This window comes from Haemaphysalis longicornis, unplaced genomic scaffold (assembly GCF_048455015.1).
Source record: "Haemaphysalis longicornis isolate Haplotype H1 unplaced genomic scaffold, Haemaphysalis longicornis Haplotype H1 scaffold_9, whole genome shotgun sequence".
Classification (NCBI taxonomy): domain Eukaryota; kingdom Metazoa; phylum Arthropoda; class Arachnida; order Ixodida; family Ixodidae; genus Haemaphysalis; species Haemaphysalis longicornis.
In genome coordinates this window covers 78,270,082-78,293,680 of record NW_027526460.1, presented here as the reverse complement: position 1 = coordinate 78,293,680, position 23,599 = coordinate 78,270,082, and the positions used below count along the sequence as shown (strand labels likewise).

The following is a 23,599-nucleotide window of genomic DNA, read 5'->3' as shown; positions in this document are numbered from 1 at the left end:
GGACACACGGCGAAAAGAGCATGGCCGAGGCGGCCGATCCGGCCGGAAGTCCAGGTATGACGTTTTTCAGCAGGTTTTCGCCCGCGCTCTTCGGTCTTCCGGCATCGCGCGGCGACATGGGGGCGGGGCATCGGGCCACTTTTGTTTGCTCATTGCGCCGCTTCTATTGCATGTATTGCGAAAATATTTCGTACACATGAACTATTCAATGTGTACTTGTTGCTAGTCAACTTCTCATTTAATTCTAAAACCGCTTCACCTTCCCTTTAAAGCTCCACATTCATTGAAAATTTCTCGTGTGTTTATGTGCCACAGAGAGTAACAACAACTTCGACAACTTTTGTTTTAAGCTTGCAACCAACTAAGGCCCTTGCTGCTGTTAATAAAAATTTCAGAAAAACCCTGTTAAAACCACGCGAGGTAAAGGAGCAAGCCGTAGCGCTGCTTAATGATATGAAGTTGGACCGGCTAGCCACTCTTGTCAGTAAGTCGAAAAAGGACACCTTGGAGCCTTTCTTCTCTGCGAAGACACATAAAACGAGCATCCCGTTTCGGGTTATCATCACAGAAAGGGAGTCATGGCAGGGAAGGGTTTCTACGTACCTCCAGAACCAGTTGTGCACGCTAATATGTGTAGACCCATTTCTTGTCTCTGGCTCTGACAAGGTGGTAGAATATTTGTCTACAGAGAAACCTACACATTGTTCAGCGTTTAGTATCGATGTTACCGATTTGTTCTACTCTATTCCCCATGAAAAACTTATGTCCTGTGTCTATAATTGCATTACAGAACAAAACGACGAGTTGCAGTTTGTTAACAGGTGTGGCATTCCCCTCTCGAGTTTCCTGGAGCTTTTGAGCTTTCACTTGAAGTCTACCCTCGTCGCCTGCGGCAATAGTGTTTTTATTCAGAAATCGGGGGTGTGCATTGGTTCTCGCGTGGCTCCTGTGTTGAGTAACATTTTTCTAAGTGCCATGAATGTCGTTCTTGAGAAAGAATTGGAGACCTTGATTGTGAAGGCCTTTAGGTATGTTGATGATTACCTTTTGGTTGTCCGGGACAGTAACTTTAAGCAAAAAATGTCTCGTATCATGTGTGCGTTTGAGGATAACGGTCATGGGTTGGCCTTCACCACTGAGTGTTCCAAAGAAGGCGTTATTCAGTTTTTAGACTTGTCACTCTTGTTCCAGGATAAGCACGTGTGTTGGACTTACCTGCCTAGGTCAAAAAAACCTCCATTATGTTTTTCTTCTTGCCACTCCAAGGTGGTAAAATTGGGAATAGCTGTAAACAGCTTGAACTCGTCCATAACGAAATCATGTGTGCACAGTATGGGTGCCAGTTTTGCGTCCCAGGTTAATAGACTAAGGCAGGCTGGTTTCCCGGATCATTTTATTGATTGTGCTGCTAGGAAGGTGCTTTCAAAACTGAAGAATTCTGGAAGGTGCACTTAGGCAAAGGAAAAGCCCCAGCGGTTTGCGGTTATTCCGTACGTTCACGCTCTTTCGCACAGGGTTAAAAAGATAGCCGGGAGATTTAATGTTGACGTTGTTTTTTCCGCCAAAAATAAGCTAGAAAATCTTTGTCCCGCAATTGACAAGAAGGCGGAAAGAAAAAGTAAGGCTGTGCAGAAGGGGTGTGGCGTAAATCACTGATCACAGTTTGTTGAGTGCAGAAGTAACGTCGTGTACTGCATTCCCTTGTCGTGCGATAAGATATACATTGGACAGACGGGGAGATGCATAAATGAACGTCTGCGGGAACATCGCAACGCTGTAAAGGGCAAGCCTTCCGATGTAAAGGGCAAGCCTTCTTCCCACTCTCGTCACATTGTTCTAAGCATGGATGTTATCCGAAACTTAACGGGACAAGTATTTTGTTTTCACACAAAGACGCGCGCACAAGGGAGATATCCGAAGCCTTCTTTATCAAAAAGAATGGTGATGACTGCATTAGTTCCCCCTCGGTGTGCTTGCTGGATTGTGAAGTTCATTAGCTTGACCGCGCATGAGCTACAACTTTCAGTGTGAGCAAGAGTGTTGTGCGCATGGCCTATGTCACGGTGTGTTAGTACGCAGGCTTCTTTATATGTTCTTCCATTTCCTAATAAAAACTTCAGTTTTTAGTAAGCGCTCGTGTTGTGTCCTACCCTTTGTCCTGTCTAGTTTGCGCTGCTCCCTCAGAACAACTATTTATTTACGGCATCCCGTAAAACACTTTACACAGACGATGTTAATGCTATTTTCTGTACCCCTCTACACATCTCTTTACTATGGTTTACCGGCCATCATGTGTTTAGCCCCATGTCCAAAAATTGTTTTGTTTTTCAAGCTACATACTGGACATGGCCAGATAAAACATGTCTGCGTAATAGAAACATTTTTTGTGACTTCTCTTAACTGTCGGCTTTCTGATGCTCCACAAACACTTGGGCACTGCTTCATTGACTGCACTGACGCTCTATTGTTCTGGTATGTGCTCAACGGACATGCCAGAAGTACGCTGAATTCACGCCCCACAGAGTGCGGTACCTTGTACCTCCTTGCGATGACATGCCTAATGACCTGTTTTTTCCTGATGGCTCTACAAAGTCTATAGCAATCACGCATTTTAGAGAGGATCTCCGAGCCGATGGCATCTTCCAAGTAGCACTTTTGTGAAATGATGATTAACCTAAAAACTTACTATGACCGAAATGATTTTAGACCGGATGGGTACCCTGTTTTGCGCCGATGTGTATGCCATTGCGCACTTACTATTAGGAATTGTTGCCAATTTTTGTGTGCAAAACTCCAGCTTACCCTTTTCGCCTTGTATATTAGGCTCCTTATTTTGTAAATACCTTGTGTATATATGGTTCTCTATATTTTAATTAAATACCATGGCAGAAACAGAAAATAAAGGCGATAGTACAGTGGGTAGACCACTGCGCTGCTACTGCGCGGGCCTGGTTTCAAATCTCAACCGATCGCGCACTTGTTTTTTTTTTGTACTCTTTACATCGGCGGCCGTTTACATGATCAGATAACTGCAGAGACAGCAACAAGTGCGCTTTTTCGCAGAATCAGGCAGTTAAGGCTTTTGTCTTAAAATACAAGAACAAAGAGAAGTTTTCCAGGCTTTTGAATTGAACATGAGAAGTATTAAAAATAAAAAAGTGATCTTTACACTGGTTTCCTTTCTTCAATACAAAGGTTTATGCAGTTGTGCTTGCGGAGACATAGACAAGAAATATATGCCTCAAATCATACCTTCAAGAATAAGACAGTACAGCCCAAGCATAAAAATAAAGGAGGTCACAGTATATATACATACGCTAAAAGTAATCTGCAGTATCAGGTTTCTGGTGATATTTTCAAAACAAATAGGATGTCGAAAATGTGTTTAGAAATATAATAGTATTGCTGGTCCGCTGTATAGGACTGCTCACGCAATGAGTCTGACTTTATTACATTCATGAGGAGTACCTTTTGCTGACCCTTCAAATGTATTGTTTGTAATTGGAGCCCTAAATAGCGATACAATGTCAGAAGGCGGCTGCTCCGCAAGGCAGTTCCTATCTTTTGTCTACGCACGTGCGCGTAATAATGTGACAATACCCATCAGGGCCCCTTCTACCGCCACTGCACGTATTCATATCTGCATAACTAACATAGGACTTCATACTGTTGTGGTGGCTGTTCTATTAGTGGTCTATTTCTAATTAGCTGTATCAGAAAATCATTCAGTGAGAAACGTGACCAGTTATCGCTTCGCGGAATAAATAAGGAATCAACAACGCATTACGTTTGTCTCAAGTAAATTAGGGTCTTGTATACGTAAATGATACACCAAAGCGTCGGTGCAGCACCTTTTTTAACAAGTTTTCAGAGTGTTTAACGTTGCTTTCCCTGTTTGGGAATATGAAGAAAAACATGAAAAGATAGCCAAGCCTTGGACAACTTCGTAGCTGTGTAAAAATGAAAAAAAAATTACTGTGTTCCCTAGTTTACTTGAGAAGGTGAGGTTTAAAAGTCCGGACTAAGGTAAATTCGGATTTACAAACTTTGAATAGCTAAAAGCGTGAGGGTTCCGGCTTTTTTGCGCTGTGTTGCTAATTTGAATAGCTATTGCTACCACAGCAAATTTCTGACCCTCAAAGAGGCTCAGTGGCAAGAACGCTGTGCTCCGCCAAACACAGCCACCATTTTTCTGATTAAGGCAAAGCACAAATCGCGCATGTGTCCAGATTTAAGCGCACGTTAGAGATCCTGAGGGAGTGAAAATGACCGGGCAGCCCCTCATTACGGCGCCCTTCATACCTCGCGCGCAGCTCGGGCACAAAAATGCACCGAGATTGGTATTTTGGAAAATCCTGGAATGTGCGATGGAGCCGTACGTTTTTACAAACTAATGTAAAAACCTAATGGATGTAGAAAGAACAGCATGGTACTGGACACAATCATCATCATCACCAACAAAAAGTTATTTTCACCAAACCTGAATTTTTGTAGGAATAGTGGGCGTTACACTGCTCGCCATTTCCTGCGTTTTTGTTCGTATTTATAACGTACTACAGTCGAACACGGATATATCGAACACGCTTATATCGAATTATTGTTTATATCGAACAGTCTTAACATCCCCTTGGAATCCCGTGCAAAAGCATAGCGCCGTTGTACGAGTGTATTGAGCTCCCAATCACGGGCGTATTCGATATATCGAACGCTGCACCGCAAGTTACCGCTTATCGCGACTTTCAAGAGCTCTGTGATGTGCGGAGCTTTGAGATAAGCTTTAGATAGGCATATTGAATATTTCGAATTATCGATATATCGAACTTTTTTGCGATCCCCTTGGAGTTCGATATATGCGTGTTCGACTGTATTGACGACTTTATTGCTGTATTCCCCGGGTTTCTTAAAGGAGCACTGACACCAAATTTTCACTTCATGTTTTTATTGGTTAGATCGAGACCTACTGGCCTAACAACCACGAAACAGTGGTTAAAGCACATGAGCGCACGTTATATACCGAAATATAAGGCTGTGAAAACTGCCGTCCCCGGCTGCCAGCGCTTCCTGCCCGGAGAGCACGGGCGGCCAAAAATCCCGAGTATACGTCACAACACTGCCGGCGCTATCACGTGGGTAGACGAAAACCTGTGACGCTCTACCAGCGCTTGTTCGTCTGCTACAGTCCGCACGTGGTTTGCACGATGGCGCGTAGCGGGTCGAGCGACGAGTCTTCGAGCGACGTGGACGATTTTACGCCGCTTGAAGAGCTGCCAGACGCGGCGGCACTCGCAAACGGGTGCCATTTCAGGTTTGACCCGCTGGCAAGCAGCTCTTCAGACGGCACCAACGAAAGCGACACCGACGCAAGCGACAGCCCTGAAGACAACAGGGCCGCACGCGTCGGAAACGTGGAGTGGTAAGCTGTCTTGAAAAACATTGTAAGAGCTTTATGTCAGCGTTTTGTAGGTGCTGCGATGGCGATGGCGATAGCATACGAATTCGTAATTATTTGTCCAATCGTAACGGCATCATTGCAGTTGCAAGCGCTACCCGGCGCAACGTTTTTGTAACGCTGTACTGCGCGAGGTGAACTCCATGTACGCCTAACGTCATGAGTTCATTTTGCTCGCTGAACCTGTTATGCAGATCGATGATGGAAAACGGCGATTCAGAGCGTAACTAAATGGAACCGCGTCCTGGCCACGGAAGCCAGCACTGGCAGTGTTTTGCATGTAGGCCTGCTGCAGTGGTCCATTTCCCGCAGGTGCCAGTGCGGCCACTGTCGGCCGATGACTGACGGGCTGCAGTCCGTGTGCTGCAGGGAGGTGCCCGAAGTCGACGCCCTGGTGCCGGAGGGCGATTCCTGCATAACAGCACACCCCACGTACATCCACGGCTGCCTGAACATCCACGCGTTGGAAATTGCCTATTACGCATTCCGGCAGAACCGGCCAAGCCTCGTGGACGCCCCGGACATCCACACGTAATAATTTTGGGCTCCAATAACTTGGTTTACTACTTCTAAGTGGCGTTCATTCATTCCGCGACTACTAATTGCGCTGTGGTACCTTCAAAATGTGCTTGTTGTCATGCATTTGTTTCCCGTGCGTTCGCAGCACACAAAATCAACACGATCGTGGGAGTGCACCATTACTGAATCAGAACCAGGGTGTACTTCATATGAAAAGTTAAGGGGGAGAATAAAATCCAACCCTCTGCATAGATATTTGTTGAACCTCTTCCCCCATTTCTTTGTTTTGTTGCTTCACCTTGCCCAATCATCATTTTTATCAGTGATAAATTACAAATCAAGCTGTCATGTTCATTTAAAATTTGCTGTCTCTCATTCTCATTCTAGACGGTACAGGCTGACTGCCTACAGGCAGTTTGCCCGGTGGATATACCACTACCTGGGTGCAGGCCACCGAGAAGTCATTCCAAGCTGTGCAGTGTGGAAAATTAGGGACACATTCCCATCTGAGGCATACGTTGGGTTCAGGTACCCAGAATATTAAAAGTGGTGGAGCAAAGACAGTGTTTTTATTCATAATAGTACACAGTGCAATGTCATGCAGTATAACACCTTCTCTCATGCCTCAAGAAAAAATGAACTTGAAGTAAACAGACATACACAGGAATGTATCCGCATCATCACTGCAATCATAATTTTAATGCCAAGGACACATGCACCATACATACTAAGTCATCGTACTTTGCACAAGAAAAACAATGATACAATCTTTTCACCACATCGATTCACGTATACAACTTTGGTTGTATACGTGTACAACTGGAAAGCCTAAAGGCCCTTTTCCTAGAAATCACATGGCCCCATGCAAAGCACGTGGAGTCTTGACTTTGCCATCAGAATTTTTAGGGCAGGTGCTGGTCAATAAGCTTTTTTTTTTTTTTGCTAGCCACAATTGATCCGCATTCACACGCTTTTCAGTGATGGCTGTGTATTTCATAGGCAACATTCAGCTATACTGACAGTAGTATTTCTTGACCTAAAGTCAGCATTTGATTCAGTCTTACACACTGCAATTCTAGAGTACTTAGCTACTTTTGGTCCCTGTGGAAGACTGTACACCTGGATTGCGCATGGAAAAGCAGTTGAAACACAAGACAGCATGCGTCACCCCTGACAGGCACTACGAATTTGTAGGAATTCCGTTTGGCCTGGCCAATGCCCAAGGGGTATTGAGACACAGGATCAACGTGGTTCTGGGACTCCCACGATACTCTGTGGCACTTGCCTAGATGGATGACATGTTGCTCCAAATGACAGCTATAGACGAGGGGTTCACACACCTGTGAAGATTTTGGAAGCTCTATGAAGAGCGGGACGGACACTACGATTGAGTAAGTGCTTCTGTGGCTGAGTCAACTACCTTGGTTACGACATCGAAGTCTTCTCCGGGTCATTCCAAGCCAGACATGTTGGAGGGTTGTGAAAAGTTGGCACGACAACATCGGTCATTTCACTGTGGACAGGACGCTGTGAGGGTCAAGAGAGACCTACTGGTTTTCAGGCATGAGGCGCTAGGTTAAGCAATACATAGTCACTTGCGTTGAATGCCTTTTGAAACGAAAGTGTTTTATGCTGGAGTCCACCAAGATCTAACTGACGTCATATCCGTCACGGAAATGACATCGCCAGAAAAACTTCCGATTGACGCGGCGGTGCCGGGATTTGATCCATGAACTCTTCCGTCGCGACGGGAGGTACGAAACACGCTCCCGACTACGCTATGAGTAGACGCATGAACAGAGCGACAAACGCGCCTTATCTAGGAGAGGCGCCGACAGTTGGCGCCTCGATGCCAGCGCCTACGTGTACGGGGGACGCGCAGTGTAAGCTGCGGAGAAGCCGACTTGCTGATGTCGCGCTCGTGTCGTGACGTGACACGGTTTGCTCCAGCGTGTGTTCACCAAACAATTTGCTGATAATTCATTTGGTTTCGTTCGCACAAACGGTTTGCTAGCGCCTGTGGTTTCAGTCGGATTTACGCAATGCTCTGATGCGTTCAATCCAGTGTCTAACGTTGGTGCGTCTAACGGTGCCATACCGACGAAATATAAGTAGCGATGTGCAAGTTCATACCGATGCGCAATAAACATTCAACTGCTCCTGTAAAGGCACATTTCACTTTCGTGTTTTAACGGTTCCTATGGAAGAGGGAGCAACCCCATTTTTTTCACCAGACGCCTACCAGTCCGACACTGTCACTTCACACTACCAAACTTTGGCAACCAACATCTAAGGTAAGTTGAAACGAGAGAGCTTTTGTGCAATCAGCGCTTTCTTGTCTGCTGGGCTGAGGGAACTGGCCAGGGGTGGTGGCTGTGGTGGACAGACTTGGTCAGGCTGTCTGGAGTCCAGGCGGTCCTCCACAGCTCCCATCAGGCGCTCGATGTAGCCTACAAACACAAAGCAACACAGGCTTACAAAAAAATACTGAAAACGATTACTTATTAGCACAGACATAGCATTTTTAGGTGTGCTTCAATGAAGGCAGTGGTAAGGGGTGCGAGAAGTGTTGTAAATTTTATTTGAACATCGCGCTGTACTGTCACGTGGTTGGAATGTGCCGCGTAAGGACGACGATGAGGATGATATGTACGTGCAGCATGCAGCGCATGCAGTGACTTTTACTTTGTCTTTGAAAAGGAACACGACGCTCGTTGAAATGGATACCGGGTCTTGCGACGCTTTTCTTCGGCGCCACTAAAAGCCAAGGCGTGGTTTTCCCACAAGAAGAGCACCCCCAAGTCTTTGGGGAGCACCGCCAAAAGTACCACCCCCTTGCTGGCACAAGGAGTGCCAGCAAGTCTTTTTTGAAGAGAATGACGACGAGTTCAAGAATGATCTTTCTAGTGATACCAACAACAGTGATTTAAATTTATAGCTCTATCACATTCAGCACGAGGCTGCGTGTCACAACTGGTTGCAAACATTTAGAGGAAGCAGTTAAAATATCCCCATTGTACTGAATGCAAAGATGTGTACACAGTGTACGTACCATACGTGGGTGGCAGAGTGATGGCAGAGACGGTGCGACGTCCTTTACTTTGCCTTGGGTTATTCACCCTCCAGCGCAGGTCTCCACAACTGGTCCTGGCTTGCTCCTTCCCAGCGTTCTCGTTGTAATGGAGAGCAGCCAGTGCACACCTGCAATACATTTGCACACAAAAATGCAGCTTCACGGAAATGGGCTTGGCTTCTCCTGGTTGCTCCACAAGAAACCCGACAAGATATACGTAGCCAGAATTTTCTATGCATTGGCTAGTAAAGCAACATGACAAAGCAAGCCTGGTTCGCACAAATTTAAGGGGCTGCTATGTCATGATGCTGGGAAGGCCACGTACAACCACTGTGTGGATTCTAAAAATGTAGCCGTGCAGTATGTCTGGTTATAAGTTTTAGTGCACAGTCGCAAAGTTGACTTTTTGTTATGAATATTCACCTGACATGCATCCCCATGTAGGAAAATGCAAACGCTTTCGGCGCAAACCGGTTGATCACAGCGTGGAAGGATTCCACGCTGTAGGTTTGAAACCGAGGAGATATCTGCCGGATATCATGGAGCAGCCTCTTGTTACCCAGAAGCTGTTCAAGCTTGCAGTAAGCATCGGTCCCTAAAAGAGCATAGTAAAACCTTGTAATAAGAATTATGGTACAAATCACTGTTTCATATGGGGAAAAATAAGGGGCAGGTGCTCGAAGCTGAACTAGTTTTACTTGGAACAAGAGCGCAGTGTATGTGCATAAACGAACGGGCAGCAGCATACTTGTGCCGAACACAAACACATATTTGCCCTTACAGCAGGCCACAAAGGAAGTACTGCTTGAGGCCGTGCAGGCACACTGATGCGTTCGGGTTGCAGACCTGCATGCCACTACTGGGTTGTGCCCCTGTGCACTGCACATTTTAAAGCAAATTTACAAATGCAGAAACAAGAAACAATGAGAAAGAATAACCATTGTCATAGAATTAAGAAACACATTATTTGACTCTATAGGACTAGCCACGCATACCTGCCAGGTTGTGTGTTCACATTTCCTGCGATTTGTACAAACTTGTACAATTGAATTTGTACAGGCACATAATGTGAAATTTAAGTTTGGTTTTAGTTGACCAACCCTGTTTGAAATTTTGAAGAAATTTTGAAGTTTTTTGAAGATCACGAGCATGCACCCACACTTTGCGCTCACGGCAACAAGCTCTACCGCACTGCTCCGATGATGCGTGGCCAAATGGCAAGAGGAAGGCAAGACCATGCCGTGGAGGCATGCAAAGGAAGGTTTAAAAATCACAATTTTTCATGCCTTGCGCTGTCCTATTGATCTTACTATAAAATTGACCCCATATAAAATGTAGTGTCATAATGCAGTAGTGTCATGATAAAAATTGCGCAAACCCTATTAAATGAGCCTTTTACTTTTTTACAAATGAAAGTTACTGAAGAATGCTTGAGAAGCTGTAGTCAAGGTTTCAGTTTTCGTATTAGAATTCACTTCATCTTTTCTTTGAAGCCAAACATCCCAATTTGCACACCCCTAGCAATGCAATATACACAACCTGGGTAGATCCATTTACGTGGCTTCAGGTCCCCGTGCTTGCACCTGTCGTACAGTGCGCTGTGGCCATCATGCTTGTCTTTAATGTGGTTGAGCACAGACAGCCACACAGCTTCAGCAAGATCAGCATCGCCTGCACCAACCTGCACAACATGACCAGTGTGGTTCACAACAGACACTCATTGCAAAGCAGTCACACTAGGGCCTCTTACCTGCACAGCATGGTAGATGTGGTTCACAATAGACTCACACCACAAGGCAATCGCATCACAGCCTTTTGATTTCGAGGCTGCCAAAAGCTTTTTCTTCAGCCCTAAAAAAACATGGAGCAGACGTCTCACATTTGTGCCATGACTATAGGGACCGGGCAGCTGGACGGGTGGCGCCACCCCTCGGCGCTCCCCTCGTCAGTGAAATGAGCCGGTGCATTGGACAACACAGCCTCCCGTTGTTGTTGTCGTGTTTGCTTCGGTGCTTTGTATGTTTTGGTGGCGTTGTGAGCAGACATGTGAGATGAAACGAAGTCTAAACAGATGTGTTGGGTTTTAGATGCAGTGATGACTACGTAAACTTGTCGGACGCGTCTAAAGTTGGGTATCGGCTGCAATGGCATGAGCGCTTTTTCAGCGATTTGCGCTTGGCTCCACCCGTTCTGAGTACGAATAAAACTACTATTATTAGTATTATTTTCTTCTTAAATGCACTAACGGCTACGCAAACTTATTGGATGCTTGTAAGGTTGAAGAAGGGCTACATTGACACGAGCGCTTTTTGCAGCGCTCTGCGCCTGGCTCCGCGCGATCTGAGTAGGAATAAAACTATTAGCATTATTGGAATTCATTTCTACCACTTAAATTATCTTCACTGGTTTCAATGACTACGGTTTCCACGCCAGCCTTAGCGCTGGGATACCTCGATACGTGTGTTTTAAATAGAAAGGCACCTGCATACGAGATTGATTACCGTGTAGTTGTAGAAATGTTGCGGTAGTTTACACTTTCTGTTACCGTGAGCTTTGTACCTTCGGTTTTGGTGAGCGACACTGTGACAGCATGGGAGCCTGAAAGCCGAAGTGGAAATCCCACGTTTGTGGTGGTCATTTTATCAAGAGCCAAAGTTATTCACCAACTCAACAGCCCAAGCTACAAACCATCCCTCCTCCCCTTCCCGTTTTACCACCTGCGTAGAATAAAGGCTGGCGCCGATAGTTAGAAAATGTGGCAGTGTTACCGCCAGCTGATGTTTTTTAATGCTTAAGTATTCTTTACAGAGTACCTAAAAAATCGTGTAATGCCTGGTGAAGACACCAAAAACGCGTGATTACTAGTTGCCTCAAATATGGGTGCATGAGCCCGAGACCTCCACCACAGACATTTCCGACACGCTGGAAAAGTTTAGATTTGGAGAGGGGGCATGGAAGTTCAAAATTAAACAGCAAAATCATTTAGCCCTCCGTCTAATGATTATGATGGTTGAACACAAAGTTTTCTTCGTGCGAAATCGAATGGGAAATGGTCAAAGTCAAAGACGCTGCGATCAAAAGACCAAACTGCGCACTGGTCAAATTCGACGCTTAATTAGTCAAAGTTTAAATCCAGAAGGCAACCAAGGAAACCCATACGATAGAGCTTTGCGATCAACCTCATCGTCGTTACACGAAGGTGTGCATGATTTTTCAAGCGTAGGTGGCAGCTTGTAAACCGACCGCAGCGTTCAGTTGTGAAACTGCAGAGTACTGGTTTCGGGCACCCTCCTGTCTTGCGTCCTTCAGTCACGCAGGAATTGGTTTTTGAAAAACCATTTACCAACTAGCCAGCAACCATTGCAATTCTTGTAAAGCAATGCTTGTCCACGGCAAGCAAGTTTCAGCCGTAGGTAATGAAGTTACGGAAGCGTCGTTCGTCACAATTTCTGTTTTGAGGTAAATCTTCGAAGACACCATCCAACTTTGTCTTTCGCTTGTGCACGACGTCGATGCCGTTTCGTCATCAACTGCCAAAGGCCAGCGCCGCAGCATTCCTAGATTGGTTGCACACACCGGCTTTGTGGGAGCATTTAGCGGCAATATACTCCTCGATTCGCGAAACTGAATGCAGGCATGAAAAAATTGCATGAAGCAACGAACTTTCACTTCCAGCTTTACTTCCAGCTTGGCGCATTGAGCGTCGTCTGCTATTTGTAAATACTGAGTATGGGTGTAAATAAGTAAATAACACACATGACATGCCTCGTAAACGTCACATCTACACTCAAGATTTACCGATCTGAAAAATGCACGTGGGGTTACGTACGCTTTGCAAGCCGCACCGCAGAAAAACGACAGAAAGCCATGCACAACTACGCTGCGCTGACTGCCACCGGCATTCCACTGACGAGCGGTTCGCCACGGGCGGCGGTGTTCACTGAAACGACGGTGGTGCCATACAACGGCCGCCCGGTCCCTATTGTGTGCCTATGCATGCAGCTGAAATAAACACTTTGAGAGAAAGTGTTTATTGGAAGGCTTGTCAGATGCGAAAGGACAAGAAGTAGATAAACACTTCTGCTTACTAGCAACCAAATTATTTTTAATGGATCGGGGTCCAAGCTTTATTTAAACACGAGGGTCGAGCCCAACACAACAAGGAGAACGGAAACCAGCCCAAGTTTTAACTCTTCTGAAACAAACATCATGATCTACTGACCTTTGCTTACGTGCCAAGCATCGATGAGGTGGCTCACACCAGGCCGCTGCGTCCTCAGGTACTTCCGAACCTGCGGGTGCCGGTCCGTGACCAGCTCGCCTATCATAACGTCGCCATCATCTAAGAACTCCAGGGACCTCTTCAATCCCTCAAGCTCCATGTGGCTGCTTGAAGCAACCTCGTTGGACTGCAAAAGAAAAAGATCCCGAAGGTTTCTTTCATCTATCACTGAATCGGTAAATGTAAAAACAGAACCCCCCCCCCCCCCCCCCCCCCTTTTCCTAACCCCACTGAAACATTACTCCTCCCACTTCACTCTGGGTTCAAAAAGCCATGGTGTGCCCAGTGTAATCCCAAGGCACTGTACCCACGGACCAAGAATTATTCAGGAAGCGCAAGGGGGCTTCCTCCGGCGGCACGATAAAGTCACGCCGCCGGGTACGGCCCCGACGCGCCCTCTGTCGCGTGGCGCCAAAGGGAAAATGCACGCAGCGCGCTTTCCGAAAAGGCTCGCTGGTTCCTGGCAAAGGCTCCTGGCAAAAAAAAACGAAAAAACTTGCACTTCCGATTCTAGCGTGCACGGAACTTTGTGAGCCAGCCTAGCCAGGGCAACTTCAGCATATCTGTTGTGTGAGTCAGTTGTGTAGCGTCCCAATTGTGGTTTTATTAAGTGTAGTTTGTTGTCTGTTTGTTGACTCCAGTGTAACTGCCATGTGTTACGAAGCTGTCGTCTGATGTGTGTGTTTAGGTCGGTGTAAGGTACTGTTGTAATGACAACTGTAGTCATGAAAGCAGCATCACCAGCCCTTTGGTCGGCGGCCTCATTGCCAGGGATTCCACAATGCCCTGGTACCCAGCATATAGTTATTTCAAGATTTGAGGCATATGCAGTCATTAGTACCTTGAAAAGAGCATTGATCACATAGTTTTTAGATGACCTACCTAATGACAGTGCCTGTACAACGCTTTGAGAGTCTGTGTACACAATGGACTTGGGAATTTTATGTTTGATGATGTGGTTTGAAACGAGTAAAATGCCATATGCTTCTGCCGTGTAAATACTGTTTTGAAAATTCATTGTTTTGCTTACTCTAACATTTGGTCCGTGCACTGCACAAGGACTGTAGAACCAGTTTTCGACGCGTCGCTATAGAATTCTGCGCACCTGTACTTAACGCCGATAGAAAAGCCTGGGCGCCTATGCTTCCTGCGTCCGAAAAATTGTTGCTAAAAGCTTTGGCGCCATCTTGAGATGGCGATGGGCGAGATGAAATTTTCGTTGTTTTGGCAGTTTCGGTTTCGTATCCAATTCTAACGCGCATGTGATTTTTCGACCTATTTTTCCGGAAAAAAGGTGCGTGTTAGAGCCGGGCAATTACGGTAACTGCTGCTAAAATGTCCAGCACTGCTATTTATTTACTTTAGAGAAAGAAATCTGGCAATATTCGATGATATTACGATTTTCATTCATCACGTCCATAGAAGGACATGTAAACTATGACAATCGCAAACACACGGGTGTTTTTGCTTTTTACCTCCATCAGTAAAGCGGCCACTTCGACCGGGAATCAAAACCGCGTCTTTGGGCTCAGCTGCACAATGCCTTAGCCACTGAGCCACCGCGGCGGGTAGGCATGACTTGTGCTCTTGTACTCTCTCTAACCTACTAAAATGAAGAACCAATCACTGAAATGTGTACACATGTACGTTTGCGCCGTACTATCGCTGCATATGTTATTCTGACTAGGAATAAAAATATCATTATCATCATACCTGAACAAGCCTGACGTCCACAATCTTGTTCATTGATGTTTCAAGCAGCGAGTAGGTTCCATATTTGGCGCTGTACCCAGGTGAGTCGGAGCGACTGTCACCAGCAAGCTTCGCCCCTCCTCCTGTTCCTCGGAGCTTCTGAAGCAGTGCCGTCTGCTCCTCTTGCCAAACCTAACATAATGTAAAAAAATGACTGCCATTTCATACGTATCGTGAAAAGTTGCAGTACTATTTCATTGTGACACACCAGACCTGCAGCCGAGGAGATGTTTGTGGTTCTGACCCAGGCACTATGTATTCCTGGAGCAAATGAGCTACTATACAGGGTTACAACTTAAGAATGGCACTGGAAGTTGCCCTTGAGCCTCATCACCGCAACCGGCTGTTCCTCCGCTTGGCGCAAAGAGTGCGTTACTGCGAATATTTTTGGAAGCACAAAATAAAAGAACCCCCCAAAACAAAACAAGTAACCTAATGTTTTGCAATTTCAAAATTTCAATGTGACATACATTGAAACATTGAACAAAACTGCGTACGGGCACTGTGAATGTCTTCATACACCTGCAGTAAATCCAGATGGAAGGCCTGCAGGGAATCACCTGTAGCACTCTGCATTCTGGTGTTCAGTGAAGCTCCATGTCAAAACCACACAACACGTTTTAGCCCAATTTATTTTGGTTGGGGTGGGGGAGGCACCTGCTCATGTTTCTGGGTTCTAATAACCTTTTCATATTTGTAAATTGGTACCTCAAGCTCGTATCCATGAGTATGTGTGCCAGTGAGACTGTCTGCATCTGCCCTTGTTTTGGCACTTGAATTTGCATAGAAGACACTACAACTTTCCATTCATAAACATTTCAGTGGAAAAGGGAATAACAACAAATGTTTATGTGGCAGTTCTCTAGCCAAATTATGTGTGAATAATTCACTCCCACATATAATTAAAAGAAAAGCAAACATTTTTGCTGTTTGGACTACGATTTCTTTGAGCTTGCCCCAGAAGATGTAAATTCAAGCAGTGGGCATAAAAAGGTGAGCTGTAACTATGACGCAAAAAATTTTCCCCAGTATCGTAAAATGACACTCCAAATGCCGTGTGTTAGGGCGTATAACAATCTGAAAGAAGTGAAATAGCCTGTTATAACCTATATTGGCGTTCTCGAAATCTTAATTGCCATGACAGCTGCGAAAGAGCATTTTTCACGAATGGAGAATTTACCATCCATTCGGAAACGCCTGAGTAGACTCGATCAGAATTGCATTGCGTTGAGACTTGAGCAGAACTAAGCTTAGAGGCGCTTTTTCCTAAAACTGTGCAGTGCCGTGAAGCACGATTTTTACGCGCAGACACTTCACGTTCGCTTCCTGCAAACTGCAGGCTTTCTTGCCAAGACTGCGCAAAAAAAAAAAAAAAAAAAGAAACACGTAACAGTGCGATATTAAGGACAGTCGTAGAAATGACGGCAGTGCTTAGGCAATGCACATGTAAGGAGCAATAACTAGGAATAGAAAGTAATAGCCTCACGCGTAATAACGAAGCAGAAGCAAAGTTATTTTTCCCGCGTGATCTGAAAGAAGCAATTCTGTTATTGTTTTTCTTTTTACACACAGCGCGCTACCTCTGTGCACCTCCGATTGGCGTGGCCTTTGTGCACACATTACTAAACACAGGAGTGTTTGATGCCATTGTTATTACCCATCAGCATTATTTAAAATCTAAAATTGTTCTCCACGCCGTCATCGAACGCGCGTAATGTTGCGTACGTCGCGAAATTAATCCTTCAGCAGATAATAACTTCATTTAGCTTCTTCCTGCAGTGTTTCGGTGAAGTATAAAAGATAGATGTTATTACCGTCTTCACCGCAGGATGCAAAATATCATGTTGAAGACGAAAGTACGTCCTTGTGGTGAAGCACGGGATGCCTGCACTCTGCAGAAGCCGAATGGACTGGGTTGGGCTGGATCCAGTGAAAAGAATGGCCGCAGCGAGCTCCACGTTGCCTACAGCAAACCGCCTCCTCTTTGGCTGACTGTGCCAGATGTGAAGGTGGCCTTCCTCACACGTTGAGGTCACAACGACGAGTGTGGCTGTCACCTGAAATGAAAAACGGTTCAAGCTTTGTAATAGCTTTACAAACATCATAGTGCACAGGTGAAACTCAGCTTATAATTTTTTGTACAGGGTAATACACATTTTGTCTTCATGGCTCCTTTAAGTTGGGGGAATGAAGCAAAAACGAAGCCAAAATGCTAGAGCTCAGTGAACATGAACTCTCTTTAAGAATTTATTTCAGAGTGAAAAACTGTGAGTTGCGCCTGCTGCTTTTGCACTAGCTTAGGCACTACATGGTGCACCCCCCTTCTACTCGCACTTCACATACAGTCTTCTTACCACAAAAAAGGTTACCTCCTCCTCCTCCAAAGTGGCAAGGCCTTCGTAAATGCATTCGTAAATGTAAACGTAACTGATGTGTCACTGTTGCTTTTGACACTTTTCGGTGCCCTAACACGCTTCAAGAACCAAACGTGTGCTGAAAGAGCGCCTTTTCACGAACTTGATGCTCTTTTCTGCACTCAAGATGTTGAAGAGGGTGTTAGCTTGAATACTGTACCGGGCGGCGGCATTCTTTCTCGCCGTCGGAGACGGCATTTCAAATTGAGCCTGTCTTGAAAAGACAAAACTTTGTTTTCTGGCGTTACGACCCCTCATCGATGAAGATAGCAGTAAAGGCGTGCCACTACAAGCCGATAGGCAGGCGTGGCATCTCAAAACTTAACTCTCGAACCAACTCTGCACTCACACGTGGAAACGCACGGTAGTTCGTTATTCTGGGGAAAAAGAAAGTGGAGTGAAGTGAAGTTACTCGTGCTACCTGGTGTGGTGTCACACTAGAGAAGCAAAACCAGAAGTGGATGCTATATGTAGCCACGGGATGGTGCTAGCCGCTCCGTGCATCATCATCATGATGAATTTCGTTTTTAGGCAATTTAGACGTTTTCGTATCTGCTGGCTCCTTACATTAGTGCTAGTATTCGCTGAATTAGTGCATTTCTCCGGCCGATTTTTCAGTAAAAGTGCAAAAAGCAATGACCGATTAGTTTAGCGACTTCGCTACATCCAGGTCAACCGCCGCAACGCCTTCGTTACATAGAGGTCGCAAACACAAGGGTTTTAACGGGGCTGGAAATGGGGAATTGAAAAACTTCCTTAAATCCAGGAATTTCCTACATAGAGATTTACTACATCCAGGCTTAACTGTAACATAATTGTCCCACCTCCAACGAAGACTTGGTTGGGCGCAGACACTCCCTGCAGAACTTGAAGCACTTCATCAAGCATTCCTCATAGACGATGTACTTCCTTGATGACGTAGAGAGCACATCGCTGTGACTGCAAAACAAATTCTTCATTAACCTCAGGAGGCAAAGCACACACACACACATTCTGAGCCACCAGATATTGTTTTGATTCTTTCCGCAGCAGTTTTCCTGATGGACACAAAAAAGGCTGTGCGTCAAGATTTTGGCATAAAATAGAATCTCGAAACGCAAATCGCCTAAACGAAATTGCCGCTGAAATGGAACAGTAGCCTGTAAGTTGGTTGGTTTTGTATTCAGATAACGTAAAGATACTCCCGGTAATCGGAACTAAATTTTCGGCTTCACCGTGTAAACGGAACCAGAATTGGAACTTCTTGTGATACCCATTGGCATGAGAACGACATTTTTACAGTTCCGGCTGTTTCGTGCCTGTTTTTGTTTTTCTTCCTCCGTATTTTTTTTAGTCTCGTTGGGCTCGTAAGCCTCGTCGTGTAAGTGGTTAGCCATGTTACAGCAACGAATGAAACATCGCAGTTCTTGTTCCAGTCGTTCGGTCTCGATTCAAGACGCCGAGGTTACAGGACTCAACTCCTGCCGCCTGGTTCGTGCCATCGTGGTGCTATTCGCACTTCATTACCGCGTTGCCGTCCTCGAGATTCGGTGGCTTGCAAGCACTGGCGAAGTTGAGGCCTCTAGCCTCCGTGAAGATGCAGTTGCAAGGACTCAAACAAAAATAATTGATGCATTTTGTAGTGCACAGCAACTCATTGTTGCCAAATGAACTTTCTGAATGCTGTGCCTATGCCTCTTGTAGGTTTTTTGCTTTCTAAAAAACATTCACGTGCATTCACCTTCCAGTACTTAGAGTTCCATGAAATGCCATTACGACTGCGTAGCCACATAAATTTTCACCTTTGCACATCTCTCTCAATAAATGGAACTCCTGTTAAACGGAACTAATTTTTTTGGTCCCTTGAAGTTCCGTTAATCGAGAGTCTACTGTATGTTGAAGGCTTCCAGGTGGCACAAATCAAAACCTAGCCCTCCGCTGCAGTGGGCTCATACAGCACATGTAAAACTCCCCTTCAAAAAACAAAAATTCAGCGGGTTTTTTTAACAGCCTTCATCTAAAGTTACAAAAGTGACGGATCATATGGCCTGTTGTAACCTTTACATTTACTTGTTTTGGAAAAGTTTACCTGTTGACTTTCTTCTAAACCAAGAAATCAAGCAGACAAGGCTTATTGTGAAAGACATGAGGAAGGTTTTGGTCAGGCACCATTATGGCAGACAACACACGAGCGAGCAACATGTAATGTTACAGGTTTTGTCATCATAGGTAGATATTTGCCCAACAATGCACTGGAAACTGCAAAGGTAACCAACATTAAAAAAAATAGCTAAAATCTTAAACTGGAGGACTGTCCAAACTGTTTACAATTAGTAAGCAGAAATTTGAAAGGCACTAACGCCGTTGACATTTCGAGTGCAGGGTCGTAAGTCTCATCTGCAGGATCATCTCTGAATGGAATGGACGTATCCATTGGTTCCAGCTCCAGGTGGTCTGGCACACTAGGACAAGGCGTTGAGCAGAGCCGTTGATGCATGTGCTCATGCAGCAAGACATCGGGAAGCTCCAAATCAGTTTGGCACCCTAGAAGCAAGATCAGGTTATTACTGGTGAGAGCTTGCACTGAACTGTGTGAGCAACTTAGTGCTCATCTATTCAAAGGAGTGAAAAAAAGTTACTAAGAAGGGAAAGAAGCAATGAAAAAGTAATTATTACGCTGTACAAAAATGCCTTTATAGTGTTAGTGTTGGAGAAAAATTTCTGAAAAATTGGTTTGGCTAAACACGCATTTGAATTCGGTACAAATGAGCTTTTTCTCCAGTAAAGGGAACGCACCGGCATCTTCGGTTGCGGGACCTCCTGCTTGCACACCAATTGAACGGGTTGCGGGCCTGCGGTTCACCTGCGTGCTTTTCATGGCTACGTGTGCGTGGGCCTGCGTCTGTGCATCCACGAGGCCGACTCTGGGTGGGGTCCATGCCTCGTTGGCTGGACTGGCAGCAGATGATGCAGGTGCAATGGCTGAATGTAAAGGCAAGAACTGAACTATACCAAGCAATTTTGGTATAGACCCGGAGAAGGCTCTTACACGCAATCACCTCATACACGAAACACATTCAGTGCAGGGTACAACATCCATAAGCTTGCCTCAGGAGAGAGAGGAGGAGGAAGAGGAGGTTGGAGGAAGGGGTCACTTCATTGCGTGCCAGAATGCAGATGAAAGGTGCTCATTATTATTATTATCATTGATACAATTATAAAATAAAGTTATATTTTTATGTACGTATTTCCAGAGGGCTAGAAACTTACATTACCATGGTTTTTGCAACATCTTCTGGCTATTACGATTTCTTGGTGTACAAAAATCAGTGCGCAAGTTTCCCACGGTAAGGTTTTGTAACTGTCATTCATTCATGGCCAATGTAAAGACAATGAATAAAACATATGCTTGAATGAAATGTCCTTCTACCCAAATGTGGATGCCAAGACCTCTCACACATTTTTTTTCTCCTGAGACAAGCGCTGCCAGCTACAGACAGCTCAGTGACCGTTTCTGTATGATAACCCAGCAAAAAATTGCTGTCTCTCTGCTTCACTGTCTCACAACTACAAACATTCCCCTGCAGCAAGCAGCTTTGCCTAAAGCACACCCCTGTCACTGCCACTACCAACAAGCAATTTAGCTGTCACTTGCAGTCTATATTTCTATACGTAAAAGCGCGACAAAGTAACCAAACAAATTAGAGGTGTGCTGTTTATATTGTTTGTCCTTGGTTTTGAAAGCGCCACTCAATTGGTCTAAACAGAGCACCGCAACAAGCAGGTTATTTACCGAGACTCGAGAGCGAGCTCATAACGTGCAGTTTTTTTTTCTCGTAGGTCTAAAACTCTTTATACCTTGCCGGCAGGTGCATTACTTTGTACAGAAAGCGGCTTAGCGTGTTTCAAACAAACCGCCGGAGCACTCGGAAGCACAGCGATATTCCGAGCGCGCGAGACAAGCGCTATCACAGACCTTCTTCGCTCGCCGGTGCAATCGCGACGTCGGCGCTGTCGATAGCTCGTGCGCCGCTTTCTGCTGCTGCATCTTCCTGCATTATACGATAGGAATGCAAGCGATTAGGCCAAGCGCTGCGTCAGAAATGTATACACCGTGTGACATAAACAATAGGCGTACGAACCTGTCGCTTACGGCGCTTGGGCGTCGCTGCTGCGCTCTCAGCCACAGGTGCGCCGGGAAGAATGGTTGGCAGTGACCCGGGAAAGATCCATGCGCGACCTTTTGAAAGGTTAAACCTCGCCAGGTATTCCGGGTTCTCACTGTAGCACTCGGTTGAAAAGTGGAGCGAACACAGTTCGCTGCTCTTCTTCGCAACCCACTCAGGGCGACCGCTGCGGCGCACGAATTCGACCCATTTATCACGCACCACCTCGTCGCGAGGAAATGCTAAAAAAGAAACTCCACTTCCTGTTTTCGATGGACAGTTCTTCACTGAACAACAATGCATCGTGCACTGCTCACAGCACTGCTCACGGAACTTGCTTCATGCGACTGCCTTGCGATCCGCCGGTTGTTGTTACGCGACGTCACGGATTTTGGAATATCGCGATTGACGTCACCACCTTTCAGTTTCCTGAGTCGACGTCACGAGATGTCGATTTCGGTGGAAGTCGAAAGAAGAGAGGTCTCGTGGGGGCTACATTTACCATTAAATTAAAATATGTTCCACTCTACACACGCTGTTCATACTTTACGCATGACATCGTGGCAGGTAAAGGAAGCGAATGGTACAATAATATCAGGCACAAAAATTGGTGTCAGTGGTCCTTTAAGAGAAGTATAGGACGCATATGATTGATTTTTCCAGATCATTTTTGGAAAAGCATTGTTTCCTCTATATTTTATTCTTTGGGTTTTTGAAATTCCATTCGACCAATTTTTGTTATTTACGCTATTAAAACGACTAATGGTGTAACCTGCACTATATCTGCACTCTTGCTGAAAAGCAGTGCGTTACGCGGTTCGCCATTTTCGCCCTTTCGTATTCGTATTTATAACGTTCTTGCGCGGTATTTGTTTATTCTTCTGTTTCGGGGGACATTTATAGGGTGCATATTGTTTTATTGTTTTTCAGATCATTTTCGTGAATATTTTTGGTTGTGAAGTTTTGGTTGTTAAAATTCTGTCTCACCAATTATCTTCATTCACGCTATTATAACGATTAAAGGCGTTTCTTCGGGCAAATATCAATTTTTGAGGAAATACGGGGTGTTACACGGTCCTAGCGGGGGGGGGGGGGGGGGGGGGGGGGGTACTCGGCTAAGGATGCTCCGCATTAAAATCTGTTTAGAGCATCGCCGGAAAAATTCCTTATTCTCAGCAGAACAGCTTTGTATCGGCGCTAGGCATTTGGTTGAGGTCAATGAATGAAACACACCAGAACTGCTTTGAAGACAAGGTAAGCTTAGACATCCGAAGCTGGGAAATAATTGTCGTCCTGTTTCTTTTGATTTTACCCGGTTCATTTTGCGCGTGTGTTTGATCCGTTCTCGCGAAGGTGGACCCCTTGGATACGTCAGTGGGAATACAAGCTAGAAATTTTGAGAGCTGCGTATCATGTCACTAGCGTGGCATTTTTTAATTGGGTTTCACGATAACAAAAGCTAAAGGGCATCGCATCATAGAAATGGGTCAATGACGTAGCCGTACAAATATCATGTCAACTTAGCTGTGACGAAAAAAGCCTCAAACAAAACTGGAATAAAACTACTTCAAATTCATTCGGCGTCTGAAGCACTGCTGTTTTCAAGAGGAATTGGCGAGGAGGATAAATGGCAGAAAATTTATTTGATGGTCCCGGTGGTAGGATTTGAGCCAGACTTTATAAACATAATACTAGCTATTACAAGCCATCTTTCACGTTCAATGCCTTAATTAACAGCGGAGCTTTTGTACAAACCGTAAGTTCGCCGCTGGAGAAAAATGTGCCAAGAAAATGCCTAGCGGTCTTGAGCACGTACCTCTCAGTGAATGCCGAGCGTCCTCGCCACGCGCTGTGGCAATAGCAAAAAAATATCGCGAAAAAACCCCCTGGGAGCGACAAAATGGAGAGCGCTCGTGAGCGTGTTCCTCGCGGCCACCGCCAAATCCCTGGTTCAAACTCTAGCGC

General features: G+C 45.4%; 2 protein-coding genes across 4 annotated transcripts; one reads left to right on the top strand and one right to left on the bottom strand.

The window, feature by feature from the left end:
- Window positions 1-5,034: 5,034 nt before the first annotated feature.
- On the bottom strand, window positions 5,035-22,000 carry LOC144151558 (uncharacterized). Of its 3 annotated transcripts, XM_077682656.1 has the most exons (13): window positions 21,611-22,000; window positions 21,445-21,520; window positions 20,265-20,450; window positions 19,829-20,012; window positions 18,314-18,428; window positions 16,890-17,132; window positions 15,037-15,207; window positions 13,264-13,450; window positions 10,792-10,892; window positions 10,581-10,722; window positions 9,465-9,636; window positions 9,021-9,169; window positions 5,035-8,418 (listed from the first exon to the last, which is right to left on the bottom strand). In XM_077682656.1, exons 1-13 carry the CDS (start codon window positions 21,935-21,937, stop codon window positions 8,258-8,260), a joined length of 2,214 nt encoding a protein of 737 aa, XP_077538782.1. In that variant the 5' UTR covers window positions 21,938-22,000; the 3' UTR covers window positions 5,035-8,257. The 3 variants fall into 3 exon arrangements, 2 of the variants coding, with proteins under 2 accessions (XP_077538782.1, XP_077538783.1); XM_077682657.1 differs by lacking the exon at window positions 19,829-20,012 and having other exon boundaries at window positions 21,611-21,664; XR_013318897.1 differs by lacking the exon at window positions 9,465-9,636 and having other exon boundaries at window positions 8,287-8,418.
- On the top strand, window positions 5,199-5,984 carry LOC144153276 (uncharacterized). Its single transcript, XM_077684928.1, has 2 exons — window positions 5,199-5,413; window positions 5,762-5,984. The coding sequence occupies exons 1-2, from the start codon at window positions 5,199-5,201 to the stop codon at window positions 5,982-5,984; spliced, it is 438 nt and encodes a 145-aa protein (XP_077541054.1).
- Window positions 22,001-23,599: the final 1,599 nt, after the last annotated feature.

Excerpts from the sequence above, each read along its gene's own strand:
- LOC144153276 (XM_077684928.1), top strand. The coding sequence starts at position 5,199 with ATGGCGCGTAGCGGGTCGAGCGACGAGTCTTCGAGCGACGTGGACGAT. Across the intron at positions 5,414-5,761 it reads CGCGTCGGAAACGTGGAGTG|GTGCCAGTGCGGCCACTGTC; the intron begins GTAAGCTGTCTT and ends CATTTCCCGCAG.
- LOC144151558 (XM_077682656.1), bottom strand. The coding sequence starts at position 21,937 with ATGCATTGTTGTTCAGTGAAGAACTGTCCATCGAAAACAGGAAGTGGA. Across the intron at positions 21,521-21,610 it reads CCAAGCGCCGTAAGCGACAG|GAAGATGCAGCAGCAGAAAG; the intron begins GTTCGTACGCCT and ends CGTATAATGCAG. Across the intron at positions 18,429-19,828 it reads GCACTCGAAATGTCAACGGC|TCACAGCGATGTGCTCTCTA; the intron begins GTTAGTGCCTTT and ends TTTGTTTTGCAG.